We start from the raw sequence: 25,726 nt of genomic DNA on the forward strand, positions 1-25,726 counted from the left end.
AATATTGTAGAAGTCAGGGAGTACAATCCATGTCAACTTGGCGTAAAGCACGACTTGCTGAGCAACATGAATTTACACAGAGTTGCACTTTAAATTGTCCAAAGTTGCACCTTAAATTTAATTTTGAGTTTTTGTGCTGACTAATTAAAAATGTTGCTACTAGCAGCATTATTGAACAATGTTCCATTGAGTCATGAATTTGTTGCTCAGTAAAACGTTTGAGTTCTGTAGCTCTGTATGATGGTTTTGTATGGCTAACAAATGTGTTACTTGTAGCTTAATTGATTAAAAGGGCGATAGAGATGGTATTGGATCGGTATCGACAGATACTCAAGGTTTTAGTATCGACATCGGTATCAGACATGAAAAAGTGGTATCGGCCCAGCCCTAGTTTAGAGGTACATTTGGATATCAGTATGCATAGCAATGATACAGTCTCGCTTGGAAAGATTCGGTCCATATTAAAATGGGCGTTTATCAGTCGATTCCCCTCTCTGGCCCCTGGCCACCATTACTCCAGCCAAAGTCAAGAGTCTGGATACTAACCAGTCAAAATGGCTTCTGTTGTGGGCAGAGGCGTTCTGTCTGAGACAGCCAGGACTGCAAGGGAAGAAGAAAAAAGAGTTTAACTGCTTGCTTTTATGCATGGAATAACCCAAGGCACTTCAATCTTCTCTACATCTCACTTCCCTCTGTCCGTCCACCCACCCTCTCTCTCTCTCTCTTTCTCTCAATCATGAACTAAAAATAGAAATTACACTTTTAACTATCTTTCTCTTTTCCTGTTGCTCACTTTTATATCCCTCAGGTGTTCAGATCTCTGAAACCAACCAGGGGTGCGTTTCCCAAAAGCATTGTTAGCCAACTACAGTACTGTCGTAAGTTTCATCGTTACTGAAAAGTTCAACGAATTGGTGTTTCCCGAAACCATAGTTCAAACGAATATTCGCAAGGTGCATCTCAAACTTGTGTGGTTTGAATGACAACTCTTCACATGTGGTTAGAAGCATAGTTTCTTGATATTATAATATGTAGACTTGCGTTGATCATACTTTTGAACAAAATAAATAGGTACAATGGCTGTCATGGCTGTCAATTTGGTTCCTCTTGACGAAACTTCGGATTACCTCAAGCAAGGTGCAGAGTAAAAACATTCTTGAAATTGTAACTTACATTTAGTTTAAATGCTAACTACAAGTGAACGAAATTTCAATGAATTTGAATGACGCGCAAAGGTTGTTTTATCACCTGCAAAATGGAAAACAATGGGACAAAATAAGGTGATGATTTTCGAGTTTCATATTGCCAGTATTTTGTTATTCTTGAACCCATAGCGTGGTCTTGGTGTCATTAAAGTTTTTGTAAAGTGATTTTCAAGCTCTTTCTATCAGAACAACTAGTTCTTTTTAGCATTTAACCATGTTAACAATTTTTGTCACATACCTAAAAAAAAACAGAGTGAACATATCTATATCCATCATTCTAAATATATAAAAATTTTATTTTATGTCTTTAAGTTTGTAAACAAAATTTTAAGCTCTGCATTTGAAAACTGCGCATGTGCGCAGCTCTACGAGCTTTAAGACCCTGGGGAATCCCTGGGAAGAGTGACATAAGAGGGAACTTGCGCATGAATTAAATATCATAAAAATAAAACAAAAAAGGACTAAATCACGATAACAAAATCAGTTTTCCGATGCAATGAACATTATTTACAGCAATAGTCTGACGTTACATTGATTTGTACAGATTAATTAGTACTCCACCTCCATGTGACATCATCACTTATGTGGTTGAACCAACATGGTTCAAACGACGAATGTGCGACAAAGTTACTATGTTTTTGGGAAACAGTTGTGACAAGGTAGTTAGTGTCTTCAACTACGCATCGTACTATGGTGGTTCAGCAGCGAGTTACGTCGTTGTTCAGGAAACGCACCCCAGTCCAGCCAAACCAGCAAAACCCAATAATCCCTGACTTACTTAGTTCCTGTTTTTCAACTACTTTTGTCTTGTTAATCAATAAAAAAATTCTAATATCATTAAAATGCTTCAAATTAAAATATTTTGATAAAGAAAATGTAAAAAAATATTTTTGGGGTAATATTATGGGGACTATATTAATTAGATAAAATTTTCCTACCCCAGTAGGAACCTAACCTTAAAGGGCAGGTCTAACGATATTTCATGCATTCTGACATACTACCTGTGCGATCACACCACATGCGGAAGAGACGGCAAGCGCGAGTGATTTACATGTAAAGTCAATACAAAGACGCGAAAAGGCATCCTGTGGCGCGGTATGCGCAGATTGCGTGGAAGGTGTGGCACGAATTAAGCATTGCCGCGGGAAATGCGCAAGTTGAAAAATCTGAACTTTGGCGGATATTTGCGCTGCGTTAACCAATCAGGAGCTTGACCTAGTAGTGACGTGATTACAGGAAGCGAGCAGAGTCACACAAGCCCCTTCCATGATACGAATTACCGCATGAATGTCTAAAATTTCACGTGCGAATGAAGCAAGTAAACTCAAAAGCGTCCAAATATGCGCAAATAGCGCGTTTTTGCCGCCTCTACTGAACGCACAGTAACACAGTAAAAGAGTTGGATTCCTTCTGAATCTGTTGGGTAACGAACCCTCCCTCCTTTTACAGTGGAAGTCCTTATATGGGCACTTTAAACGCACATCCACACACCAACCAAGAGCTGACACGAAATTAACGACAGTTAATCCAAAAGTTATCCAGAGATAATGGGACAATGTTTTGTGTGTATTGCTTGCTCGTGACTCGCTCCTCCCACGGTACGCATCGAGGGGGTCGTGTTTTTCCGGAAACGATCAGTAGAGCATATCTGTCTTTTATAAATCTGATAAAACGAAAGAGTCTTCGGAGATATGAAGGACGTAATACATACTTTATTTGTAGGTATTTAAGATTAGCATGAGATAAGCAGAAACAGCGTTTCTTATGCAAGCTTTAAAAAGTAGTTTACTGACTTATGTCTCTGTCAATAAATAAGATAATAAGATAATAGAATATACGTCACTTTTTTATGTAACTAAATATTTAAAAATAAATTATATTTAATTACATGGAAAAAAGTAATTAATTTAATTTAGAACTTAGTACTAACATTTCCCTTGACTTGAATGTTTTTGCTGCAATGCATTCTGGGATTGCCTTGTATCTTCTAAGGTAGAAAAAAATTCACTCAACACGTTTTATTTACAATTCTTCGTTGTTTGCAAGCAGCTTTACACGAAAATAGAAATAACAGAACTGCGAGAATTAATTACAAATTTTTTTATTCAATTTCATTAATATTTGAAGAGTTTCGTTGCAAAACGAGATAACCACCGTTTTTTTAATTGTTCAGAAATCTTGTTTTTTGGTTGTGCATTCCAATTAATTTCAATGCAACTGCAGTTGGTTTGTTTTGATTTAAACCTTCATAACCTAAAAAATGCAGCTAAGTAGCACCATAAAACAAAATAATAACATGATAACATAATAATAAGCATGTTTTAACAAAAATGTAAAAAAATTGATTTATCTCGTTTTGCAACGAAACTCTTCATTTACTGTATGGAAAATCCTTCACATTAGGGCTACGGAAACTGTTGTCCTAAAACTCGGCTTGCTTTCATCTCTTTTTAACACAGAATCTCACCAATCTCTCTCCTCTCGCGGGTCGTCCAGAAGCACTCGTATGATGTACAGCAGGCAGCTCAGGACCTTCAGGAAGAAGTTGAACAGTCTCACTCTTAAACCTGCGGACGAGAGCGACAGCATTTCAAAGAGCGTCACAAACAACAGACTGAAGGTGACTTGTCACGGACGGGACACGACAGCTAGAGGACGGCACATCAAACGACCAAAAACATAAACAAGACCAACTAATTGCCCAGTACCGACCCCGCCGAGCCACTCACAGGGGTCAACAGCACTCCACGTGAAAGCAGACACAAACTACCACCTCACAGCACGAGAAAAGCCACAATGAGAGCCGCTCCTCGGCCGGGAGTGAAAAGGACTCACTGGATCTTTGGTTTTTGATGAAGAACAGCTTGAGACGCTCCTTGAAAGTGTTTTCATTCACATAGAACTCTACCTGCACTCTAAAAGGGATGAGGTTTGGATGAAGACAAGAGATGAGGAAGAGGAAGGGGGAAGAAAAGATAATCATGTTATGTATGCGAGAGGAGGCAAGAGAGTTATTTCCATTGCGGTAATATATAAAGCAATAAATTGAGGAGTGGAGAACGCTGGTGTAATATGAAAGCGTAATGGCTTCAGGAGGAACTGATGTTGCCTCTTCTGCATAAGACGGCTGTGGTTGACCTCGCTGTCTGTGCCGGCTTCATGCAGAATTATAAATGTCTTCAACAGTGAAGGCCAGCACAACAGGAGAATCCATAACACTTTATCGATCAGCTCAAAACTGTGAGAACTGTTACTGAAGATTAAGGAATATTTCTGCTGTTTGCAGACATACTAGACATTTATCAATCTAACAAAAAATGAGCACAAAAATCATCTTATGACTTACGGATGAAAACAATTGTCATTTAAATACTCATCAAAAATCGTCAGTAAAATACTAATTTGTATTTACTATAGTAAACTGTAGTAAAACTTTTAGGTATTCATGTTTTTGAACATATATAAGGTGCAGGTGCACTACATTATTTAATACAGTTTATTAATTCACTACAGTTAATACTACAGCTGTGAAATAAAATATGAATATAAAAATTTATAAAAGCTCACAAATTTTTTTTTCTGTATATGTACATTTTGGCATGGGCTTTGCACACAACAATAAAAAAAAAACATAAAAATGTATCTCTCCCTCCCAATAAATTCATGTCACACATTGGGATGGCTATTTTAAGCTGTTAGACTTTTTTTCAAGCTCTGCATTTTTTCAACACTCAGCGGCAAAAGTAAAAAAATGTTTAAAGGAATAGTCTCCTCATTTTCAATATTAAAATATGTTATTACCTTAACTAAGAATTGTTGATACATCCCTCTATCATCTGTGTGCGTGCACGTAAGCACTGGAGCGCGCTGCGACGCTTCGATAGCATTTAGCTTAGCCCCATTCATTCAATGGTACCATTTAGAGATAAAGTTAGAAGTGACCAAACACATCAACGTTTTTCCTATTTAAGATGAGTAGTTATACGAGCAAGTTTGGTGGTACAAAATAAAACGTAGCGCTTTTCTAAGCGGATTTAAAAGAGATACTATATTTTGTGGCGTAATAGCACTTTTGGGAGTGCTTCGACTCGCCTGAAAAGTCCGCTCCCCTTCTCACTCTCATAATGGGAGAGGGAGGGTGTTACTGCGCCGAGTCGAAGTACTCCCAGGGGTGCTGTTGCGCCATGGAGTGTAGTTCCTCTTTTGAATCCGCTTGGAAAAGCGCTGCGTTTTGTTTTGTACCACCAGGCTTGCTCGTGTGGCTGCTCGTCTTGAAGGGGGGGAGCGTTGATGTGTTTGGTCACTTCTAACTTTGTCTCTAAATGGTACCATTGAACGAATGGGGGCCAAGCCAAATGCCATCAAAGCGTCGCACCGCGCTCCAGCGCTTACGTGCACGCACACAGATGATAGAGGGATGTATCAACAATTCTTAGTTAAGGTAATAACATATTTTAATATTGAAAATGAGTAGACTATTCCTTTAACTTTGGGTGGAAAGCTCAGCTCGTCAATGTCACTCGGCCGTCCAATCACACTGAAGGAGGGGCGGGAAAAATTTCACAACCACCAGCTAGTCCATCTTTGATCTATTGATAAACTAAGCAGAATTAACATAGCAACCAAAGCGCTTAGGTGAAAACACACTGGCAAGCGCCCACAGTCGACGTCCGCCTTGCTTATTCAGCCGTGTTTAAAAAAATGCGTTTGTACACGCCCCCTATAAGGTCATGGATGAGTTTCGTACTATGCACCCATGCATTGCAGCACAGGGTTTTTCATTTGATTGTCACCAAAATACTGCAAGCTGTTGTATCACACACTGTATATCGAATAATAGTGATAAAACATCACATAAACAGACACTAAATACAGTCAGTAAAGCTACCATATCACATATAACTATTGCCATAAACAGTCAGCCAACATCATCTGATCACACTGATAACTCATGGTTTTTATGTACAAAATATCTTCATGGAACATGATCTTTACCTAATTCATCCGTCTTATTTTCAAACCTGGAAGAAAGGGATGTGACGTATTTCCCTTTATTTGTGCGAGCCTTCAGTTTCAATAGACCTTTTGCGTGTTTGCAAACAGAGATGACGTTGACGTTTGTGGGCGGAGCCCAACTGGTGGGAGAAAGTGATAGCTCCGCAATAGGGGTGTGAAGTGTTTTAGCGTTAAACTGTGATTTTTATGGATCCGGTGTTCTGTAGAAGTCTGTTTCCCCTATATTTCTCTTTAAGGGGGGGTTTAATGGTATTTCAAGCATTCTGACTTATTAACACAGTTATAGAGTTGTTTCCTCATGCTGAACGTAGGCAAAGTGTCAAAAAAGCAGTTGCACGAGTATTTCTGTGCCGAATGCACTTCGCCAGGGTTCGCACAAGTTTCGGAAAGTTGTTTTTGATTAAAGTGACGTTTCAGGGGGTTTCTATACGTATCACTTCTTTATATGGGCACTTCCCCCGGAAAACCCCGCCCACCCGTCAATCAGTGGGAGACGCTACAACTTACAAACATTCACATCACGCGACAGCTTTGTTTAATTTCAAAACTCAACAATGGCACGAAAGAAGAAGTGTGTTTTTGGATGTAAGGAGAAGAAAGCCTTATGAAAACAACAGATATAGTTTATTATCCGGGGGAGCAGCAGAGTTTTGCGTGTGTGTTTGATGAGCTGGATTTTCCCAACCGGGTCACGAGTTGCACGCGGTAAGTAAGACTTCTGTCTTATGTTGTAAATAGGTGCGTGCATATTATATAAACAACACAAACATGTAGTGAATCATAAGTTAAACAGTGTTGTATAGTGTTGCATGACTCGTACTCGCTCCTCCCGCGTTAGTAACTCCTCCTTCTTCATTTCTTCGTACGGTATCGGAAAGATTCGGTAAAGCTAATGTTTCTTTTATAAATCTGAATAAACTAAAGACTCTTCGGAGATATAAAGGATATCATACTACTCTATAGGTACTCCAGATTAACATCAGAAATGCAGAAACAGCGTGTGTTACTTGAGCTTTAAGTGTAATGTTTCTTATAACATTTTCACCAAGTTACGTTTATTTTTTAAATAAATTAAAAGTTGAAAAGGCTTGGCTACTGATATGTGTGCATGTATGTAATGTATATGTATTGTTCTTTATCAATTATTTTTACAGTATGAATCGCTGAAGTACTTATAAGAACAATACTATCATGTATTCTGTATAATATCATTTATTAAATATTTCATCATTTTCCTGTTTTCAATTTCTTCCTTATATTTTTAGCCTACGTGTTTGTTCTAAAACTGTTTACATACAAATTAATTTGTATAGGCCTGTTTATATATTATTAACACTTTACATCATGTGTGTGTGTGTGTTATGTTTATATATTTATTAGTAAACACCATAATTTAAAACAAACAGGAAGAAGACATAGGCTAAGATATAAGGTAAAAAAAAGTAATAGAAAACAAAAAAAAAATATGAAAACTTTAATAAATGGTAATATTATTGATATTATTAACTAATTCAAATCTTTAATCTTTTTAAATAAATTATAAACGTAACGTGATGAAAACGTTATAAGAAACACATAGAGGGAACAGACTTCGACAGAACACCGGATATCTTCTCTAATTATTTTCTATTCAAATTATTAAAAGATTTTCAGATGATTTCATCACTCCAGTCTGTCCGGTTATGGGCTTATTGCAACCATAAACACCTACGTGTATCTTCAAATAGTGTCTTTGACGACGGTATACTATAAATGAAGGTCATCATATTTTGGCATTCCTATTCTGACACTCAACAGCACAACAAGACATTTTCTAGTGAGTTATATTGTTCGTTTCCCTCGTGTCTCATTCATTTCCACTGTTTTTCTGCCACCACAATTCGCGCGTGACGTAACTGTGACGTCGACTCGCAAAAGGTCTATAGCAGGTCGATAGACAACAATGTCGGAAAGCAGGCACAAAACATGATTGAAAACTGTTATGGTAAATATTTACCACACCTGCCATGTAAAACTCAACAGGAGGATGAAATGAAGAAGTGGCCTGAAATATTATATGAAGATATATTTAATTATTTCGTATTGTTTTTTGATTCAACACATTATGAATTTGAGAAAATTTTGATTTTTTTAAATAAAGATATTAACCAATTACATTTTTTCAGTTTTGTTTTAGTTTTTATGCAAAATATTATTACATTGCTTCTTATGCACTAGACGGAGACATGATCAGGTGGTGATTAAGAAATAAATGCTTTTTAATTCAAAAACATAACACAAATATGTGCAAAACATTAAGAACTATTATAAACATTAACTGATAAGCACTTTATGTCATATATTTTTGTACTGTAATCTGTTTTGAAAAAAAAAACATTTTTGTAATAATATAGTAGCAGAATAAACCAGCTGAATCAGTATATTTTTATCAGCATAATATTAGTTGTTTTTTTAACCAATTATTGTATTTATTGTTTACTGGCAGTTTCTATGAAGTTTTACTAAATGGATGTGCTTCAGTGCATTAGCTTTAGTGGCTCACCGGAAGTCTTGCAAAGAGGTCAAAGATGATGGCGCCCACATTTATGTCGAAAATAAGGTGGATATCCTAATGACTTTTGGCATTAAAAAATAAAATAAATTTTTTTACCCATACAATGTATTTTCGGCTATAGCTACAAATCTGCAACTTATGACTGGTTTTGTGATCCAAGGTCACAAATATTAAAATTATAAAGTCCAACTAAACCTAGTGTTATTCTCAGATGTCACACCCATGGACCATTCGCGGAACATCTGATGCATACGGAAACACTTCAGCAAATTCAAAGTCATTTTCTGATTGGTTGAATTATACAGTATTTCGGAAGACGTGTTTCGCAATCTTCAACAGTAAAGCTGATAACATAATAGCTGTCTGGCTACACTGGACTACACTAAAGCAAATACTGTTCACCATAATGGTGACTTGAAACAAAACAATAAAATATCATCTAAACCACAAAGCAGTTTTATGATATTTTACTAATATAAAAAATATTGAAATTACTGTTAAATTATAGACGGTTTCATCGGACGCACGTGATACACGTCTGGATCCGAACTTTACTTCCGGTTTCATTTTTTTAATGGTCTGACTAGTTGCTACCCACTGTGCAAAGTGATGTCGGAATGACGTCTTTTTCATGTAATTTTTGGACGTCCGAATCTGGTCCATAAAAGGGGTTGTTTTGTAACGCCAGGCGGCGTCTTTTTTTGACGTCTTCTGCACGTCTAAAGGTTGACATCCGTAGGACCTCCGTGTAAGGAAAAGAGACATGAAAAAAGCGAAAAGAGATGATTGTCTCTGCACTTCACCCATCCATTGCCACACCGAAACACTTCAAACTACCGATCTCTGGGTTACAAGAAAGTCTCGCTAACCACTCAGCAACACAGCCATATCTTTACATCGTATATAAGGCACACTTATTGCATTCATACCATGAACTCAACATTATCAGAATATGTGACAATATTTTCATGTTAAATTATTAGTATGGTCATATACTTTTAATATAACGAACTACACATTTAATTACAGATTTTTAATTGTACATTTAGATAATTTTGTATATAATTTAAGAAAGCAGAAAAAACAGTACTGTATAAATAATATAGACTATTCGTAAGTATTAATCATGTTGGTACAATAATGCTGATATTTGTAAATAAACACATTTTTATAGGCCTAATCATGTAATTTAGACATAGATATGTCATTGACGTCCAAATGACGTCCAAAGAATCACCCAGTTCAAACGTCAAATGTTTCCCCTTAAATATGACGTCCAAAGAATTACCCAGTTCAAACGTCAAATGTTGCCGTAAATATGACGTCCTAATGACGTCCAAAAAAATTACCCAGTTTAAACGTCAAATGTTGCCCGTAAATATGACGTCCAAGTAGGGTCATGGTTGGACGTCCAAATAGTGGACCTAGTTTGGACGTCGAATAGATGTCCAGAATTGGTCATGGACCGACAGACCCAATATAGACATGATCTGCACGTCTATCTGACGTCCTGTGTTGATCTCTTGAACAAATGCCTTGTCGAAAATAACAAATGTTTTGGTTTCCTAGGTAAACCATGTCTTGTTTTTTGCTTGTTATATAAATAAACCATGTTTAAAGTACTTTGTTGTTATTTATTATTAGCGGAGTTTACCGGAAGTTACGTGCGGACCGCGACAGCCGCTTGTTTATGTTGTTACTGCTGAAACCGTCTATACTGCATTTTCTCTGCATTTTTTTACAGTACACGAGGTAAAATTATTGTGGGATTTGATTGTAGTTCTTGTTTACATATGTCCACATATGTGCTAAATTGCTTAACGTTTACCACTCGTAAATGAGGGTAATTTTGCGCAAGCTATTGATTACCCTAGACTGTCAACTCTAAGATTGTAAAATGAATGGGAAGGGTGTTTACTGTAATACACTTACAATGGGAGCCATGATGTTACTACTCCAGAAGGTTTTAAAGCAGAAATTTAAAGACTTTTGTCAAGGCATTTGGAGACCCCAGCACAATGTGCTGTTTTTAGGGGTGTCCTTTAACTCTTTCCCCGCCAGCTTTTTTTTTTAAAAAGTTGCCAGCCAGCACCTGCATTTTCCATGATTTTCAGAAAAGTTGAATGCCTTCAAGAAAATGTTCTTTTTTAAATATATAAACATACAATATATCAAAAGAAAGAACAAACCCTTCCTACCTTCATGAGTTCTCTTTATATCACCAAATTTTGAGCAAAAAGCTGAAATAATTCCATTTTTGTGAAGGACTTTTAAGAGATCAGATGCAGAGCGATCCTTAAAACATACATGGAGTTCTTTCTCTTTCATGTGAGGCATTACTTCCAGGTTATAAAAGTTGCGGAAGTGGTGGATAATAGCGGTATTGCGGAAAGCCGGAAATTCTAGTCAATGGCGGGGAAAGAGTTAAAATGCAAACAAGCTGATCTCTGCACTTAATGGCAGTGTCGTGGTTGGATAGTGCATTATTATCCCCTTCTGACATCACAAGGGGAGCCAAATTTCAATGAGCTATTTTTCACATGCTTGCAGAGAATGGTTTACCAAAACTAAGTTACTAGGTTGTTCTTCAATTATTGCACTTAAACGTGGAAAAAGCCAGATTTTCTTGATATGTACTGATTTTAGGTACATATATGTATGCAGATATTTGGTACACAAATATATAAAAATATATAAAAAATAGATATAAGCACACAGTTGACAGCAGCCTTTGACTTTCATAGTAATACTATGGATGGGGTACCATCAACTGTGTGCTTATAATCATTTATCAAAATATCTTCTTTTGTGTTCAACAAAATAAAGCAACTCATACAGGTTCAGAACAACATAAAGAGTGAGTAAATGATGACAACATTTTTATTTTTGGGTGAACTATCCCTTTGAATTATAAAACCCAGAATAAAATGTCACACCCTTTGGTCCAGCTACCTAAGGACTCACACAATAGATGAGCACATTGCAAGACCACTCCAGTCTTTATAAAGACCACCTCTCGGATCTCTTGGTCTTATAACCACAAAGCTCAAAGGCAGAGACAGTATACGGTGAGTCATATAACAAAGGGAATTAAAGACAAGAGGACCTTGCCACCATGTCTTGGAAAAGTGTTAATCCAAATTCACAGTCTAGAAGGGGTCCCAGACCACACGTGGTGGTCAACCCTACACCACGTCCTTTCCACTCTTCCCTCACAGCGAGAACCCCGACAGCCCATGCTGTGTGTTGCTATGGCGACAGCGAGCACCTCCGGCTTTCCCAACACACTCGCACGTCTAGTTATCATAATCAAAGTTTGGTGGGCGTGGAGGACTCGATTCATTTAGAGCACCCTAAAAATGATAAGTGCCCACCCAAATCTAATGATTGCACCTTTGACCAGAAACCAAAAATAATTTGGTGCACAAAGCATCATAATTAAACTCTTTAGTCAAATACACCGCACTTAGTGTTGGGAAAGATGATTTGAGTAACATTTCATATAGCTTACATAACCTAACAATGAACTATACTGTAGTTCTGCATCATTTATAAACAACGCTTTATGATCTGTATTTTACATTCCTTCATGTCCTGCATTGCTCACATGGCAATAACACAAAGTGGATACACTGTCAGAAGAAATGGTCAGTGACAGCTAGGGACCATTTTTTTCTGACAGTGTAGCTATAGCCACACATTTATATTTGTTAAAAGGAGTTCCTAATAATCTCTATTAAAGACATTTCTGTCGTAGCACACTGTCGTAGCACACTGTTGTAGCGGTCAGGGGCCACTTTGGGGTCCTCCAAATATTGTTTGAATATATAAACATATATATTATTATTACTATATGGTATTTCTGAGTATTTCACAATCTGCTCAGTTACTGGGATTTTCACACACAACCATTTCTAGGGTTTACAAAGAATGGTGTGAAAAGGGAAAAACATCCAGTATGCGGCAATACTGTGGGCGAAAATGCCTTGATGATGCTAGAGGTCAGAGGAGAATGAGCCGACTGATTCAAGCTGATAGAAGAGCAACTTGACTGAAATAACAACCGAGGTATGCAGCAAAGCATTTGTGAAGCCACAACACGCACAACCTTGAGGCGGATGGGCTACAACAGCAGAAGACCCCACCGGGTACCACTCATCTCCACTACACATAGGAAAAAAAGGCTACAATTTGCACGAGCTCAACAAAATTGGACAGTTGAAGACTGGAAAAATGATGAGTCCTGATTTCTGTTGAGATATTCAGATGGTAGAGTCAGAATTTGGCATAAACAGAATGAGAACATGGATCCATCATGCCTTGTTATCACTGTGCAGGTTGTTGGTGGTGGTGTAATGGTGTGGGGGATGTTTTCTTGGCACACTTTAGGCCCCTTAGTGCCAACTGGGGATCGTTTAAATGCCACGGCCTACCTGAGCATTGTTTCTGACCATGTCCATCCCTTTATGACCACCATGTACCCATCCTCTGATGGCTACTTCCAGCAGAATAATGCACCATGTCACAAAGCTCGAATCATTTCAAATTGGTTTCTTGAACATGACAATGGGTTCACTGTACTAAAATGGCCCCCACAGTCACCAGATCTCAACCCAATAGAGCATCTTTGGGATGTGGTGGAATGGGAGCTTCGTGCCCTGGATGTGCATCCCACAAATCTCCATCAACTGCAAGATGCTATCCTATCAATATGGGCCAACATTTCAAAAGAATGCTTTCAGCACCTTGTTGAATCAATGCCACGTAGAATTAAGGCAGTTCTGAAGGGAAAGGGGGCCAAACACTGTATTAGTAAGGTGTTCCTAATAATCCTTTAGGGGAGTGTATATTTAAACTAGATTAATTGCATGCTAGACATGCACATTTTGATCTGTTCTACATTTAATTTAACACACTTCAAGTTTTTAATACTCTAATCAACATGGGTGTGTGGACAAATATGGATGCTTTATATATACTGCTCTACAGACCTATACATTTAGTTCAAAGTTCAACTCAACTTGAATGAATGATGCAAATAAAAGTGTGGGTTTAATTAAGTTGGACTGTAATAAACTCTGGAGCTTTGAGCTTGTTCACAAGTGATAGTATCACAACTACGGTCCTGCCAAATTGATCCAAGCTTAATCCCCTGACGTGGTTTGAAAAAAGCAAAATGTAATTAACACAACAGGCACTGACTCTTGTAAGTCTTCTGAGGATAAATTAAGGATGCATGAGCTGACAGGATACGGTAAGACCTGGTCAGAAAATAACCACATTCGTTCAGCCAGTAGTCTTGGCCTCTTCACTAAACATCTCCCATGATGCCCATCTGTGCACGTGTACAACTGTGTATCTCTGCTGCAGGAATATTTCCAACATACTTGTCTCATGATTGGATCTTTCCGGTTCCCAAATCACGTTAGCGCAATATGCCGCCTGAATTTCATTAAGCCCCCTTGAAGCCCCACGGACACCGCATTGTGGTTTATGAAACAGTGCGCTTATATATCAAGAGGTTTCCCTTTGTACATTTATTACAAGCCATAACATGGAGTGACATTTATATTTCTTTGTCGAAATGCCAAATATATGTCTGTAGGAAATTTACAGACATAGAAAGGACACCGACGCCAGCTTGTGCCAGCGGCTCAGGAGACTCTAATGGAAGATGGCACACTAAATGAGCTAATGGACATTAAAAGTAGATGCTAGACCAAGAGCGCATCGTTTTGAATTACTCTGGCATTTAGGGCTCACACATCCATATTAACCTGCCACTTATGATGATTTGGACTTAATTTTATTATATCAACAGTTCTGGTTAGGGATGTAAAAGAGGCCTGGCACGTGAACGGCTGCAAAGGATCATGGGAAATTTAATAAGTGCTTTAATCATGTCACGCTCGTTTCAGCGGAGGATGACTATGGAGTTAAAGACTATTTACTTAATGTCAATGGCTGTCGCATGCGCCTGCTAAATGATGACTTTCATTTTATTTGTTGGTGGGAATGTATAAAGAGCTGGTGGGAGAATACAACAAACTATCCCATCAGTCATAGCACAGAATGAATATGAAGGGACCCACGAAGACAAAGTACTGTAAAGGAGAGGACAAAGGAAATGTCTTGTTCTAAATGGTGCCTTCATCTATCAGGGGTGATGGATCAGAAATCTATAGCAGCTTTAATTGGCAGCTTGTGGGGCAAATCTGGCCTGTCAATCATTTGTAAATCTATTGTAGGTCAGCTTTCCGAATGTAAATCAGTGCCACTGAACCTGGATGCAAACATATCTCAAACATCTTAGAAGTATGTTTGAAGAACAAAGAAAAACAATTGAGGAGCTAAGATGCAAAAGCCAAGATGCAAATAATTCTTTAATGTGTATTTTTTCTTTTTTTTTAGAAAACTAAATCCCAAATTCTGCTTTCAAGAGATTGTTTTAAATAACACACAAGTGTTTTTGTTCACACTTCTATTCTGGAACTATCTACTAAACATCCCTTTAATCCCTGTCTGTGGTTTGTTCTTCTATAGACTGGATATAAAGCTTACGACAGCCTTGAAATATGAGCCTAGAAAATAATACCACAAGTAGCCCCTCATATTTTTTTAAAGGAAAACACCACTGTTTTTCAATATTTTCCTATGTTCTTACCTCAACTTAGATGAATTTATACTTCCCTATCTTTTTTCAATGCCTACACTTAATGTTTGTACACCGCGTCGTGAATGTGTTAGCATTTAGCCTAGCCCCATTCATTCCTTAGGATCCAAACAGGGATAAATTTAGAAGCCACCAAACACTTCCATGTTTTCCCTATTTAACTCATTCCCTGCCAGCCATTTTTTGAAAAGTTGCCCGCCAGCATTTTTTGTGATTTTCACAAAAGTTTCACAAAATGCATTCTAGGAAATTTTTCTTCTAAAAATATATAAACATACAAATATATCAGATGAAAGAACAGACCCTCTGCTTTCAAACAAACAAACAACAAACAAAACGGTAAAAAATTTCATCCTATCTATATTTTTCTCTCTGCTTATAAACTCTTAAATATGGATTAAAAAAAAAAAAAAAAAAGCAAAAAGCTGAATTAATTGCATTTTTGTGAAGGAATTTAGTTAGAAATCAGATTCAGAACGATTATCAAAACATACATAGAGTTTAAAATTAGGAAATAACGTTTTGGCTTCAGTTTTTTTATAAATTGGGTAAGTGCAAATGTTTTTTCTTAATTGACAAGATAACTCGTTAATGGCGAGGAAAGAGTTAAAGACTGTTACCTGAGTAGTTTCACAAGTAAGTATGGTGGCACAAAATAAATCGTGATGATTTTTTAAGTGGATAAAAAATAAGAACTATATTGTATGGAGGAAGAGCACTTAGTTTGCAGCACTTCAACCGTTTTCATTTTGTATCCGTTTAAAAAATCGCAACGTTTAATTTTGTGCCACCAGGACCGTCCTGTCCAACAGGCAATAGACCCCTTGCACGTGACGTCACGCTCTACTCGCGCGAATTATGGACGCCATGATGGACGGCGGAAGTGCTATGTTGTAGACGGACGGCAAGCCGAACAAGTACGTGTTTGTGTTCGTTAGGGTCATTAAATGGTTATTTCGTGTTGCTATGATGCACCTACCATTACAGAAAAGTGGCATAAATACATTATTTTTACATGAATGTTATTGTTATTGTTTAATGCTGCAGTGACACCATAAATTTCATAGCTGCCAACTCTTACGCATTCACTGTGAGACCCACGCAATTGACCCCATTCTCACGCCACACATCCATTTTCACGATGTAAGTAGCTAAACCAGTGCTCGCAGTACTGACACTTTTATATTTTAGCGTACCTTCACTGTCTTTTGCGTGCCACCTTCTCATGTTGCTGGTACTTTGCAAAGAGCATTTCACTTTATGTGGCGCTGCGCAGGAAGTTCGGCAGCGAGGACATCAGAGTATCGCGAGAGCAAGTCGAAATGTTACAAAAGGGTCCGCCTTTACCTTTGCTCTCGCGTTACTCTGATGTCATACGCCGATCAGTCAGCTCCGCACCAGTCGAACACACACAGCGTCAAGGTCTGAATGAAAAGCAGAGACCTGCCCGGATTCCACGCACGCAGATACCCTCAGAAAACAGCAATTTTAATCAACCATCACTCGCGTGTGCATGTTTGCAAGCAGTACAAGCCTGCGTGATGTTTGCGGTGACAGGTTTTAATAAGAGAAAAAATTAAATTGATATTTGACATCTATAAACAATAATATATACGAAATATAATTATATGGTCTTGACATACACATTATCTGTTGCTTTAGTTTAATATTAAACTGTTCATTTGGTTTATTTTATTGTGACAGTCCCTCTATCACCAATCACAAATCATCACTTTACGCTTCACTTTCTCAGTGGATAAACTGAATCAAAGCTGCTGTTATCTGCAGTTATACATTTTACAGAGACCAGTAGCCTATTCATTAGATTTTAACTGAACTTTTTTGGCACTTTTATCAGAAGGAAAGCATAATAGAAGTGTATAAAATAATAGTAAAGACTCTAATCCCAGGCATTTAAATTCAGTAAAAGCTTTTATTTCAATTTAATTTCTAAAATATGATTCGATTTGTATTGTGAACCATTTTAACGCAGTCTTTCCCAACTATTTAACACAGAAATAGCTAAAATCCACACTATTATCAATTGGCAAATGGTTAAAAAATTATTACCACAAACCCCCACCCCCCAAAAAAAATCTCACTCCAAGCTGAACTCAGAAGTTGGCAGCTCTGCAGACTTTTAAAAGCCTTAAGATCAGCACCAGTGTATGGGGATATCCCGTTTACCACATAGTGGTACAAATCATGCGGGCTGAAGTCGGGCAGACTCAGCGTTTAATGAGGTCCGTGAAAATTGAAGGAGGAAGAAGGTAAGGGTCGGTATCCAGTCCCGCTATCTCGAACTTCTCTAAATAGCGCTTTTTGTGAGGACCTACCAAATGCCCTACCTCGACCGATAACGGCACAACAACTTCCTTAATATAAGAAGCCATGTATTTTAGTGTAATATATATTTAAACTGTTTAAAACTAATCAAAAATCCCGCTCGTCTATTACTAATCAACCTAGTGCATCAGTGATTTTGCCGTCCAGCATGGCGTCGTCACGTGGTCTAGGTCACGTGTTTGCAAAGGGTCTATACAGGCGATTGCCTGGGGCCCCGCGACAAGACGAGGGCCCTCCATGCATAAAAATTATTTTGTCATTGCACAAATCTCATAGACGCGATCAGCAGGCAGTACGCGCTGCTTGCGCAGGGGCCTTATTCATTAAAATAGGGATCACAAAGACGGTATAGGTGAAAAAAAAACACAGGGATTGCATAACAGGATAAATTCCCAACACAACAATAAAATGATAATAAATACAAAACCTTATTAAGTATAGACATAAAACATACAAAATAAGAACAGAGTGGGCTAATTTGCATAATGTTATTGATGCAATGGCGCTTGCAGAGGTGTCTTATTGCGCATACTTGGAATTAAACATTTTGGATTATGGGTAATGCAGTATCGTATAACAACGCAATGTTTACATAACATCTTTCAATAAAGATAAAACAAGACTTATTTTAGTGAGGTTGCAGTAGTAGGCTTTGGCAAAACTATGGCATTAAAACGATACCTTTTAGGAGCTGAAGAGAAAAGGGCTAGGCTAAATGCTAACACATTCACAACGCGCTGTACAAAGATTAAGTGCATGCATTGAAAAAAGATAGGTATGCACTAATTCGTCTAAGTTGAGGTAAGAACATAGTAAAATATAAAAAAAACTGTGGTGTTTTCCTTTAACATTGAATTTCAGAAAAGAAGATAAGCTGTGAGCCTCCAGATCCATTTTTGAGGATCCCTGCAAGATTTTCTTCAGCATACGTATTATAAAGGTCTCTGTCCAACAGTAGAAAGGCTACAGTGTGTACTGTATGTATAGGTCAGGGTCAGACTGCCTTAGCCTTCAGAAAAATGCCGCTCACAAGCCTTTCTTTATCCGCCGCATCCGGGAGGTGTGCACATCAAAACATCTCTCTGTGTCTGTATGAATGATGTAATTTTTTCTGTATTATAAAGAGTGCCACTTTTGTCCACATGTCTTTCAGGAGGTGCTCAAAAGTGTACGTGTTCCTCATATCTCATCATTCGGTGAACACATGCAGATCTTCATCAGCACGTACACTGTAAAAAGTAATACCTAGATCCAACTTATAAAAAGTGAGGCAAGTGGCTGCATGGGAATTTTTAGGTTGAGTCAACTTGCAACCTTTTATATGTATATTGAACACACTAACATTACTTAATATGAATGCATTAAAATTGATTTGAGTTAACTAATTGTACAAGTATTACTCTGTTAGATAAACCTACTTTTTTTGGTACAGGTAATGCATTTATGGGTTGCTACAAGTAACCTGTACTCATTTTAATTAGGTTTTATGAACTTTTTTTTTTTAGTAAAATAAACCTATTCATATGTGAATAAACATTTTAATTGAGTCCTGGCTATAACCTCAGCAATCTAAATGTCTACATTCTAAAAACTACAGTGATTAACTTTACATAAACAGAATTTGTCAATAACAATTACATATTCAATTGAAGAAGAAAAAAAGATGAGAAGATGGATTGAAGACAATAAGATTTATTTAAAGACATTTATACCTCGTGAGGTAATGATTGGCACAGAACACAGCCCAAAGTCCACAATAATTAAGACAATGAACAATGAACACATATTACGTTCAGCAACTTCTTCAAGGAGTCTTAAAGGAACACGGCGACTTTTTTGGACTTTAGCTTATTCACCGCATCCCCCAGAGCTAGACAAGTCCATTCATACCCTTCTCATCTCCATGCGTGCCGTAACGCTGTCTGACACATCCACTGCTAGCCTAGCTTAGCACAAAGATCGGAGGGTAAACCGCTCCAGCTAGCATACTGATCTCAATAAGTGACAAAATAACGCCAATGTTGGTATGTGTTGGCAAGATCAGTATGCCAGCTGGAGCGGCCCACCCTCCGATCCCCGCGCCAAGCCAGGCCAGCGGTGGGTGCGCCAGACAGAGCCACGGCACGCATGGAGACGAGAAGGGCACGAATGGACCCATCCAACCCCGGGGGATACGGTGAACAAGCCAAAGTCCCAAAAAGTCAGCGAAAAAAGTCAGCCAGATTCCATTGAGAAATCATCTAAGACAACTTGTTGAGGAGATTTGCGTACTTGGATGATGGCTTAGGACGCATGGGGTCCAATCCAACAAAAAGCCTCTGATATATCTCAAAACCATACACCAGTTTTGATGGATACTTGAGGTCGACAGCATAGGCAAGTCCAAACAGGAGGCAGCATGCTTTTGACAGGTTTGGCAAACCTCTGACCACGGACTTTCCTTCGATGGTAATACCAATTGTGTCGGGATGATGGCACATGTAAATGATCAGTGGGCAACTGCAAAGCTCAGCGTGCACCTCTGTTTCAGCACGATTCTATTGGTGGAGACAAAAAAAATCAAGAGTTTGGTCAGACACACAGGTAATGAGATGAATGTAACAGACAGGTAGAAGACATAAGACATAGTCAAAATTTTACTTATGTTACTAAATGTGTAGGATACTAGATGGCTACTGTGACTAGAGTATGTGACCAGGGCAAAGTCTACCATGACAATGCCATAGAGTGTGGGTACTAAACTATCATGATCTACTGTAGCCTGAGTGTTTTGTATTATTCTGGTTTAAAGGATGCATTACAACAAAACAATGCAATTGTCCTTGCCTGTCCCTGATTGATCATCACATTAGGGTTTAAGCTACAAAGTTTAAATATCTTTCAAGAGCAAACGTAATTACTCCATATGATCAAAATATTAACACAACCACTAACTTCAACATCTTTGTCACAAACTTGTCCACTGCGGAGCTAGAATGAACATTTTTATAATGTCTTATTTTGACGTGTTCTATAATGAATGTTCATGGAACCTCCATATAAGTTTAAAAACTAGTTCAGATGTGGACAATGTGAACATATTTTCAACATCATTTAAAGTCTCATTAAGACAATTTGTTATTTTTTTGGACCAAATAAACACTCAGGATGCATTCAATTAAAACTCATATTTATTCCAATGTAGTTTCCATTGCGTTTGTCCAAAAATCATGAAAAAAAACTTCACTCACACCTTTAGACAGCATAACATCTGTATTTCACACATATTTGGATTGTTAAGCTGCCTGCCCTTAGAAGACATACAATTCAAATAATTTGACTTTTTCTTTCTGATGTCTACAGAAGATCTTATTGAGAATTAATAAAGGTTTAGATGTTGATATGTGTTTTTTTTAAGTCACCATTATGGTAGTTAGTGTTTGCTTTAGTTGGGCTATTGGTCCTTGGTTGTCTTGTATTAACTTTTCTTTGACTGCTGTAATTGTGTGGTTGACAAACAGTTGTTACGGCAAAGAATCCTAAGATCAAGTGAGATCAGGTTTTCAGGTTCTTGTTGATAACAAAATCACAAACAAGTCTAATGTTACGTTTTTAAATGTAATGTTTATAGTTGACATTTAAAGCCACCAGCCTTTTGAAACTGTAGAATCAGCATCAATAACATAAAAATGATCACATATCCTGATGGTGAATAAAAAGCATGTGCACACGATGTTTTGCGCGAGTGAATTATGAAGTCACACAAAGACATTAAGACTTTGCATATGAATCATAACCATGGTGACGATAAAAAAAAACTAAATTAAAGCTTCATGATGCAATGCATGATGGGTAACTTCATAATATAAAACTCATTTGTGATTACCAAGCTTTTTTGATTTTTATTGTCACCATTGTTGTGATTCAGATGCAAAATATTTATGTCTGTGCGTGACTACATGATACACTCGCTCAAAACATCGTGTGCACATGCTTTGTATACACCTTCAGAATACATGATCATATTAATGTTACTGGTGTCGATACTACAATTTCACAAGGCTGGTGGCTATAAATGCCAACTATTAACAGTAAAATTAAAAACACAACATTAGATGCTTGTTTTGGGCTGATTTCATCAACAAGGACCTGAAAACACCTGATCTCACTTTACCTGGGCATTGTTTGCAATAATAATAGTGTTTTAAAAACACACAGAAGCAAAAGAAAAAATAATACAAGACGTACAAAGATCAAGAGGTCAACTAATGCAAACACTGACCACTACAACGGTGACTTCAAATGAAACATAGATATCAAGATCTAAACCTCAATTAATTCTCAATTAGAACTTCTGTAGACGTCTGACAGAAATAGTCAAAGTAGCTGTATCTTCGTCTCCAGCTTATGGCAGGCAGCTGAAGGTCCCTGGTTCAAATCCGATATCTTTCACGATCTAAAGATGTGTGATTTACACAGATGCTAAGATGGACAGACACACTGTCTGTGAGTTACTTGCGATTACAAATGGAAATTACGTTGGAATAAACCTGAGTTTTAATTTAAGACATCATGAAAGTGTTTATTTGGTCCAGAAACAGTATAAACTGTCTAAATGAGACATTAAATGATGTCCACATCTGAACTAGTTTTTAACATTTTATGGAGCTCCCATGAACGTCTATAATGACTTACAGAACACATAAAAAAGACATCATATCTTTCATTCCGGCTCCTCAGTGGACATCTCTTCAACATACAACATTTGTGACAAAGAAACTGTGCTCAGTGGGACAGACAGAAAAAAGACAAGTATCTTTAAGCCCAATACATACATGGTAGACACTGATGAGGTCTTCCTGTCTCTCCCCCATGTACTCAATCAGGCATCTCAGGACCACTTCTCTCCTTTTCTCCACAGAGGCAGATGGATCCTGTCAAAAAGTATAATCTGATCAAATTTCACAGCCAAATGGCAGTAGCACAAACCACAGAACCCCAGTATTTTTTCAACCATTCAATTGCTATGAAAAGTCCTACTATACATACCACACTGTACTACAAGATGTCACACTATCACCAGCATCTCAGAAAATAAAAACATATGTGCATGTTGTTTATTTAAAAAAGTCAAGGGGGACAGGTCACAAAACTGAGATTTAACTGTCGAAGTATGCTGTGTTCATCAATATGAATCAAGCTTATACTAGTACATTGTACTAATCTATTTCTCACCTCAAATGCTTTCTTAAAGATTTTTAGCAGACCTTTTATGTGTAAAGAGACCTTTTAGGAGCAGTTCACACTCTGTGATGATCGTATCTGCCTTCTATTGGTGGTTGGTACATAAAAACAAAGAAATTTAATTGTATGCCCACACTATTGTTTGCAATTTTACCTATGTGTTACTTACCTGTGAATAGTTATAGGCTAGCTGTAATTGTATAAATTCTGAAGTTTTCCTTACCTGGATGTGAAGCTTGTAGACCCCAGGTAGCTCTTGGGTATCTAAAGACCAGGAAACAGCATGTTAGAATACGTTTTAAAATCAGTGGTAAATGTAACTTATTTAAGTAATGGGTTAGAAATAGTTTTTTTTCTCAACCAAAACTATATGATTAATTGACTATGCAGCATTAAAAAAACGTGGATCAAATCTCTAAAATCAGACACACTACTAAGCATAACGTTACGCTACATCTCTAAGTTACAGTCTAATCTGTGCATCTGCTTTAGTAATGCAAAAGTATATAATCTTTGATTCCAGGTCGAGTCATGTCAAAGACACACTAATATTACCAGGTAACTTATCCATGGTAGTCACGTGACTGCAAATTATAAATTTGTGAAATAAAAATATACAAGTTAACTGAGCGAATTTGTGCAACTAATTAATACGTCTGCATTCATCCTAAATGTTGTTATAGTGGCGATGATGTTAGCATGTGCTGCTAAAAACATCCAATAAAATACATAGGCAAGACTAAAGCACTTAATTAATTTCATATTAAAAACACGGTCTCAACCGGTAACGTATCTACCGATGGATCGACCACACTGCCTAGCACTGTGAAGCCATTAGCTTGCCATGTGTGCAGGATAGCTAACGTTAGCTATTACAATTCGCAAACCTAACACAATCTCAGCTCCCTAGTGGAGTAAGTTAAGCGATTTCGAGTGACTTTACTTCAGTTATTAGGCTAAATTTGCTCAACTCACCGTGTTAAACAGTCAAATTCAGATCTGCTGCAGCGAACAAACTGTTGAAGAGCCGAGGTCGAGGAAGATACTGCATCTGCCTGTGAAAGTCCGCGCCAATGAAAAGGGATGCCAGCAACTTATACAAAATGCGAAATAATTGTGTTTGATGAAAGCAGCTGCCACATCGACTGCTGCTCAAATAAATTGTTTATGTAAAATCACTTTTATAACATTTATTGGACACGACAACCACATTCAAATAACAACCTAAATAAATTGCATTGGTTTTATTTAAAATATATAGTTATATAAACACTTCTATATTTTATGTCAAGAGCAAGTATTTTGATACTTTTTTAATATAAAACCAATAAAATAAGGTAGATTACAACTATTTAAAGTATATAAAACCTACTTTGTAGGTGTAGCACTTTTTACAGTGTATTGTGCTGGAGTCCATTGTGGAGTCAATATCTCTGGAATTAGTAGTCTCTTTAATAGTGACACTTCAATATGATTTTTTTTATTAAAAAGGACCATCAGTTTTATATATTCGCTGTAGAAATTGAAAGTGCTTTTTTTTAACACAAATACATGTTTAGCAGTACAGATGCAGGTCAATTCAATATTTCACTGAGAGAGAAACACAATGTGGTTGTATATTCTTTAGACATAGATGACTACAAGTTTAAAGTATCGATATTATTTGTACATACAATGTAAAATGTCTGAGCACCCATGAAAAAATGCCAGATATGATTAATTTATTTGGAAGCCTTTATGATTGGTGGATTCTGAGTTGTAATATCTACAATGCTTTAATAAACTGAATAAGGGATGCTTCAAACTACACTTTTAACTCTTTACCCGTCACTGACGAGTTAACTTTTGTGAAAATCATGAAAAATGCTGGCGCTGGCAACTTTTTTTTAAAATGAGCAAGTTTGGTGGTACAAAATAAAACGTAGCGCTTTTCTAAGCGGATTTTAAAGAGGAACTATATTTTATGGCGTAATAGCACTTTTGGGAGTACTTCGACTCACCTGAAAAGTCCGCTCCCCTTCTCACTCTCATAATGGGAGAGGGAGGGTGTTACTGCGCCGAGTCGAAGTACTCCCAAAAGTGCTATTACGCCATAAAATATAGCTCCTCTTTTAAATCTGCTTAGAAAAGCGCTACGTTTTATTTTGTACCACCAAACTTGCTCGTATAACTACTCGTCTTAAATAGGAAAAACGTTGATGTGTTTGGTCACTTCTAACTTTATCTCTAAATGGTACAATTGAATGAATGGAGCTAAGCTAAATGCTATCGAAGTGTCGCAGCGCGCTCCAGCGCTTACGTGCACGCACACAGATGATAGAGGGATGTATCAACAATTCTTAGTTAAGGTAATAACATATTTTAATATTGAAAATGAGTAGACTATTCCTTTAAGATTGATGTTAAAAATTTCGTTGTTTTCATTTGTATTTAAATTGTTTTTTTTATTTTGTATTAAAACCTTTAAAAGTTGTTTTCTTTCAGTCACATGGAAGTAAAACTAGCAGGCTTTTAATTGCTGTAAATGAATAGCCAATACTTTAAAATACTTTATTTGTAACAAACAGGAGATACAAACATGGGGAGAGCCGTTTCAGTTCCGTGAGTAAAAAGCATTACTTAAAAGGAAAAACATTTCATGAAAATCAGACTTTTCCATGTTTTAGTGCTATAATTGGGTCCCCAGTGCTTCTATCAAACTAGAAAAAT

General features: G+C 37.3%; 1 protein-coding gene and 1 long non-coding RNA gene across 4 annotated transcripts in view; both read right to left on the reverse strand.

The window, feature by feature from the left end:
- kcnt2b (potassium sodium-activated channel subfamily T member 2b) overlaps window positions 1–25,726 on the reverse strand; it is a 140,258-nt gene that overhangs the window by 83,059 nt on the left and 31,473 nt on the right. For both annotated transcript variants that reach the window (XM_055186398.2, XM_055186402.2), the window contains exons 2-4: window positions 4,041–4,120; window positions 3,673–3,772; window positions 547–600 (exon numbers count right to left, since the gene is read on the reverse strand). In XM_055186398.2, coding sequence (XP_055042373.2) covers window positions 547–600; window positions 3,673–3,772; window positions 4,041–4,120 — 234 coding nt within the window. The remainder of the gene's footprint in view (window positions 1–546; window positions 601–3,672; window positions 3,773–4,040; window positions 4,121–25,726) is intronic.
- On the reverse strand, window positions 19,471–24,354 carry LOC129423829 (uncharacterized). Of its 2 annotated transcripts, XR_012359119.1 has the most exons (6): window positions 23,993–24,354; window positions 23,241–23,281; window positions 23,009–23,102; window positions 22,823–22,859; window positions 22,609–22,707; window positions 19,471–20,331 (listed from the first exon to the last, which is right to left on the reverse strand). It is a non-coding gene; the product is annotated as an uncharacterized lncRNA (long non-coding RNA). The 2 variants fall into 2 exon arrangements; XR_008637875.2 differs by lacking the exons at window positions 22,823–22,859; window positions 23,009–23,102 and having other exon boundaries at window positions 23,993–24,264.

The sequence above is a fragment of the Misgurnus anguillicaudatus genome, chromosome 19, assembly GCF_027580225.2.
Source record: "Misgurnus anguillicaudatus chromosome 19, ASM2758022v2, whole genome shotgun sequence".
NCBI classification, from domain to species: Eukaryota; Metazoa; Chordata; class Actinopteri; order Cypriniformes; family Cobitidae; genus Misgurnus; species Misgurnus anguillicaudatus.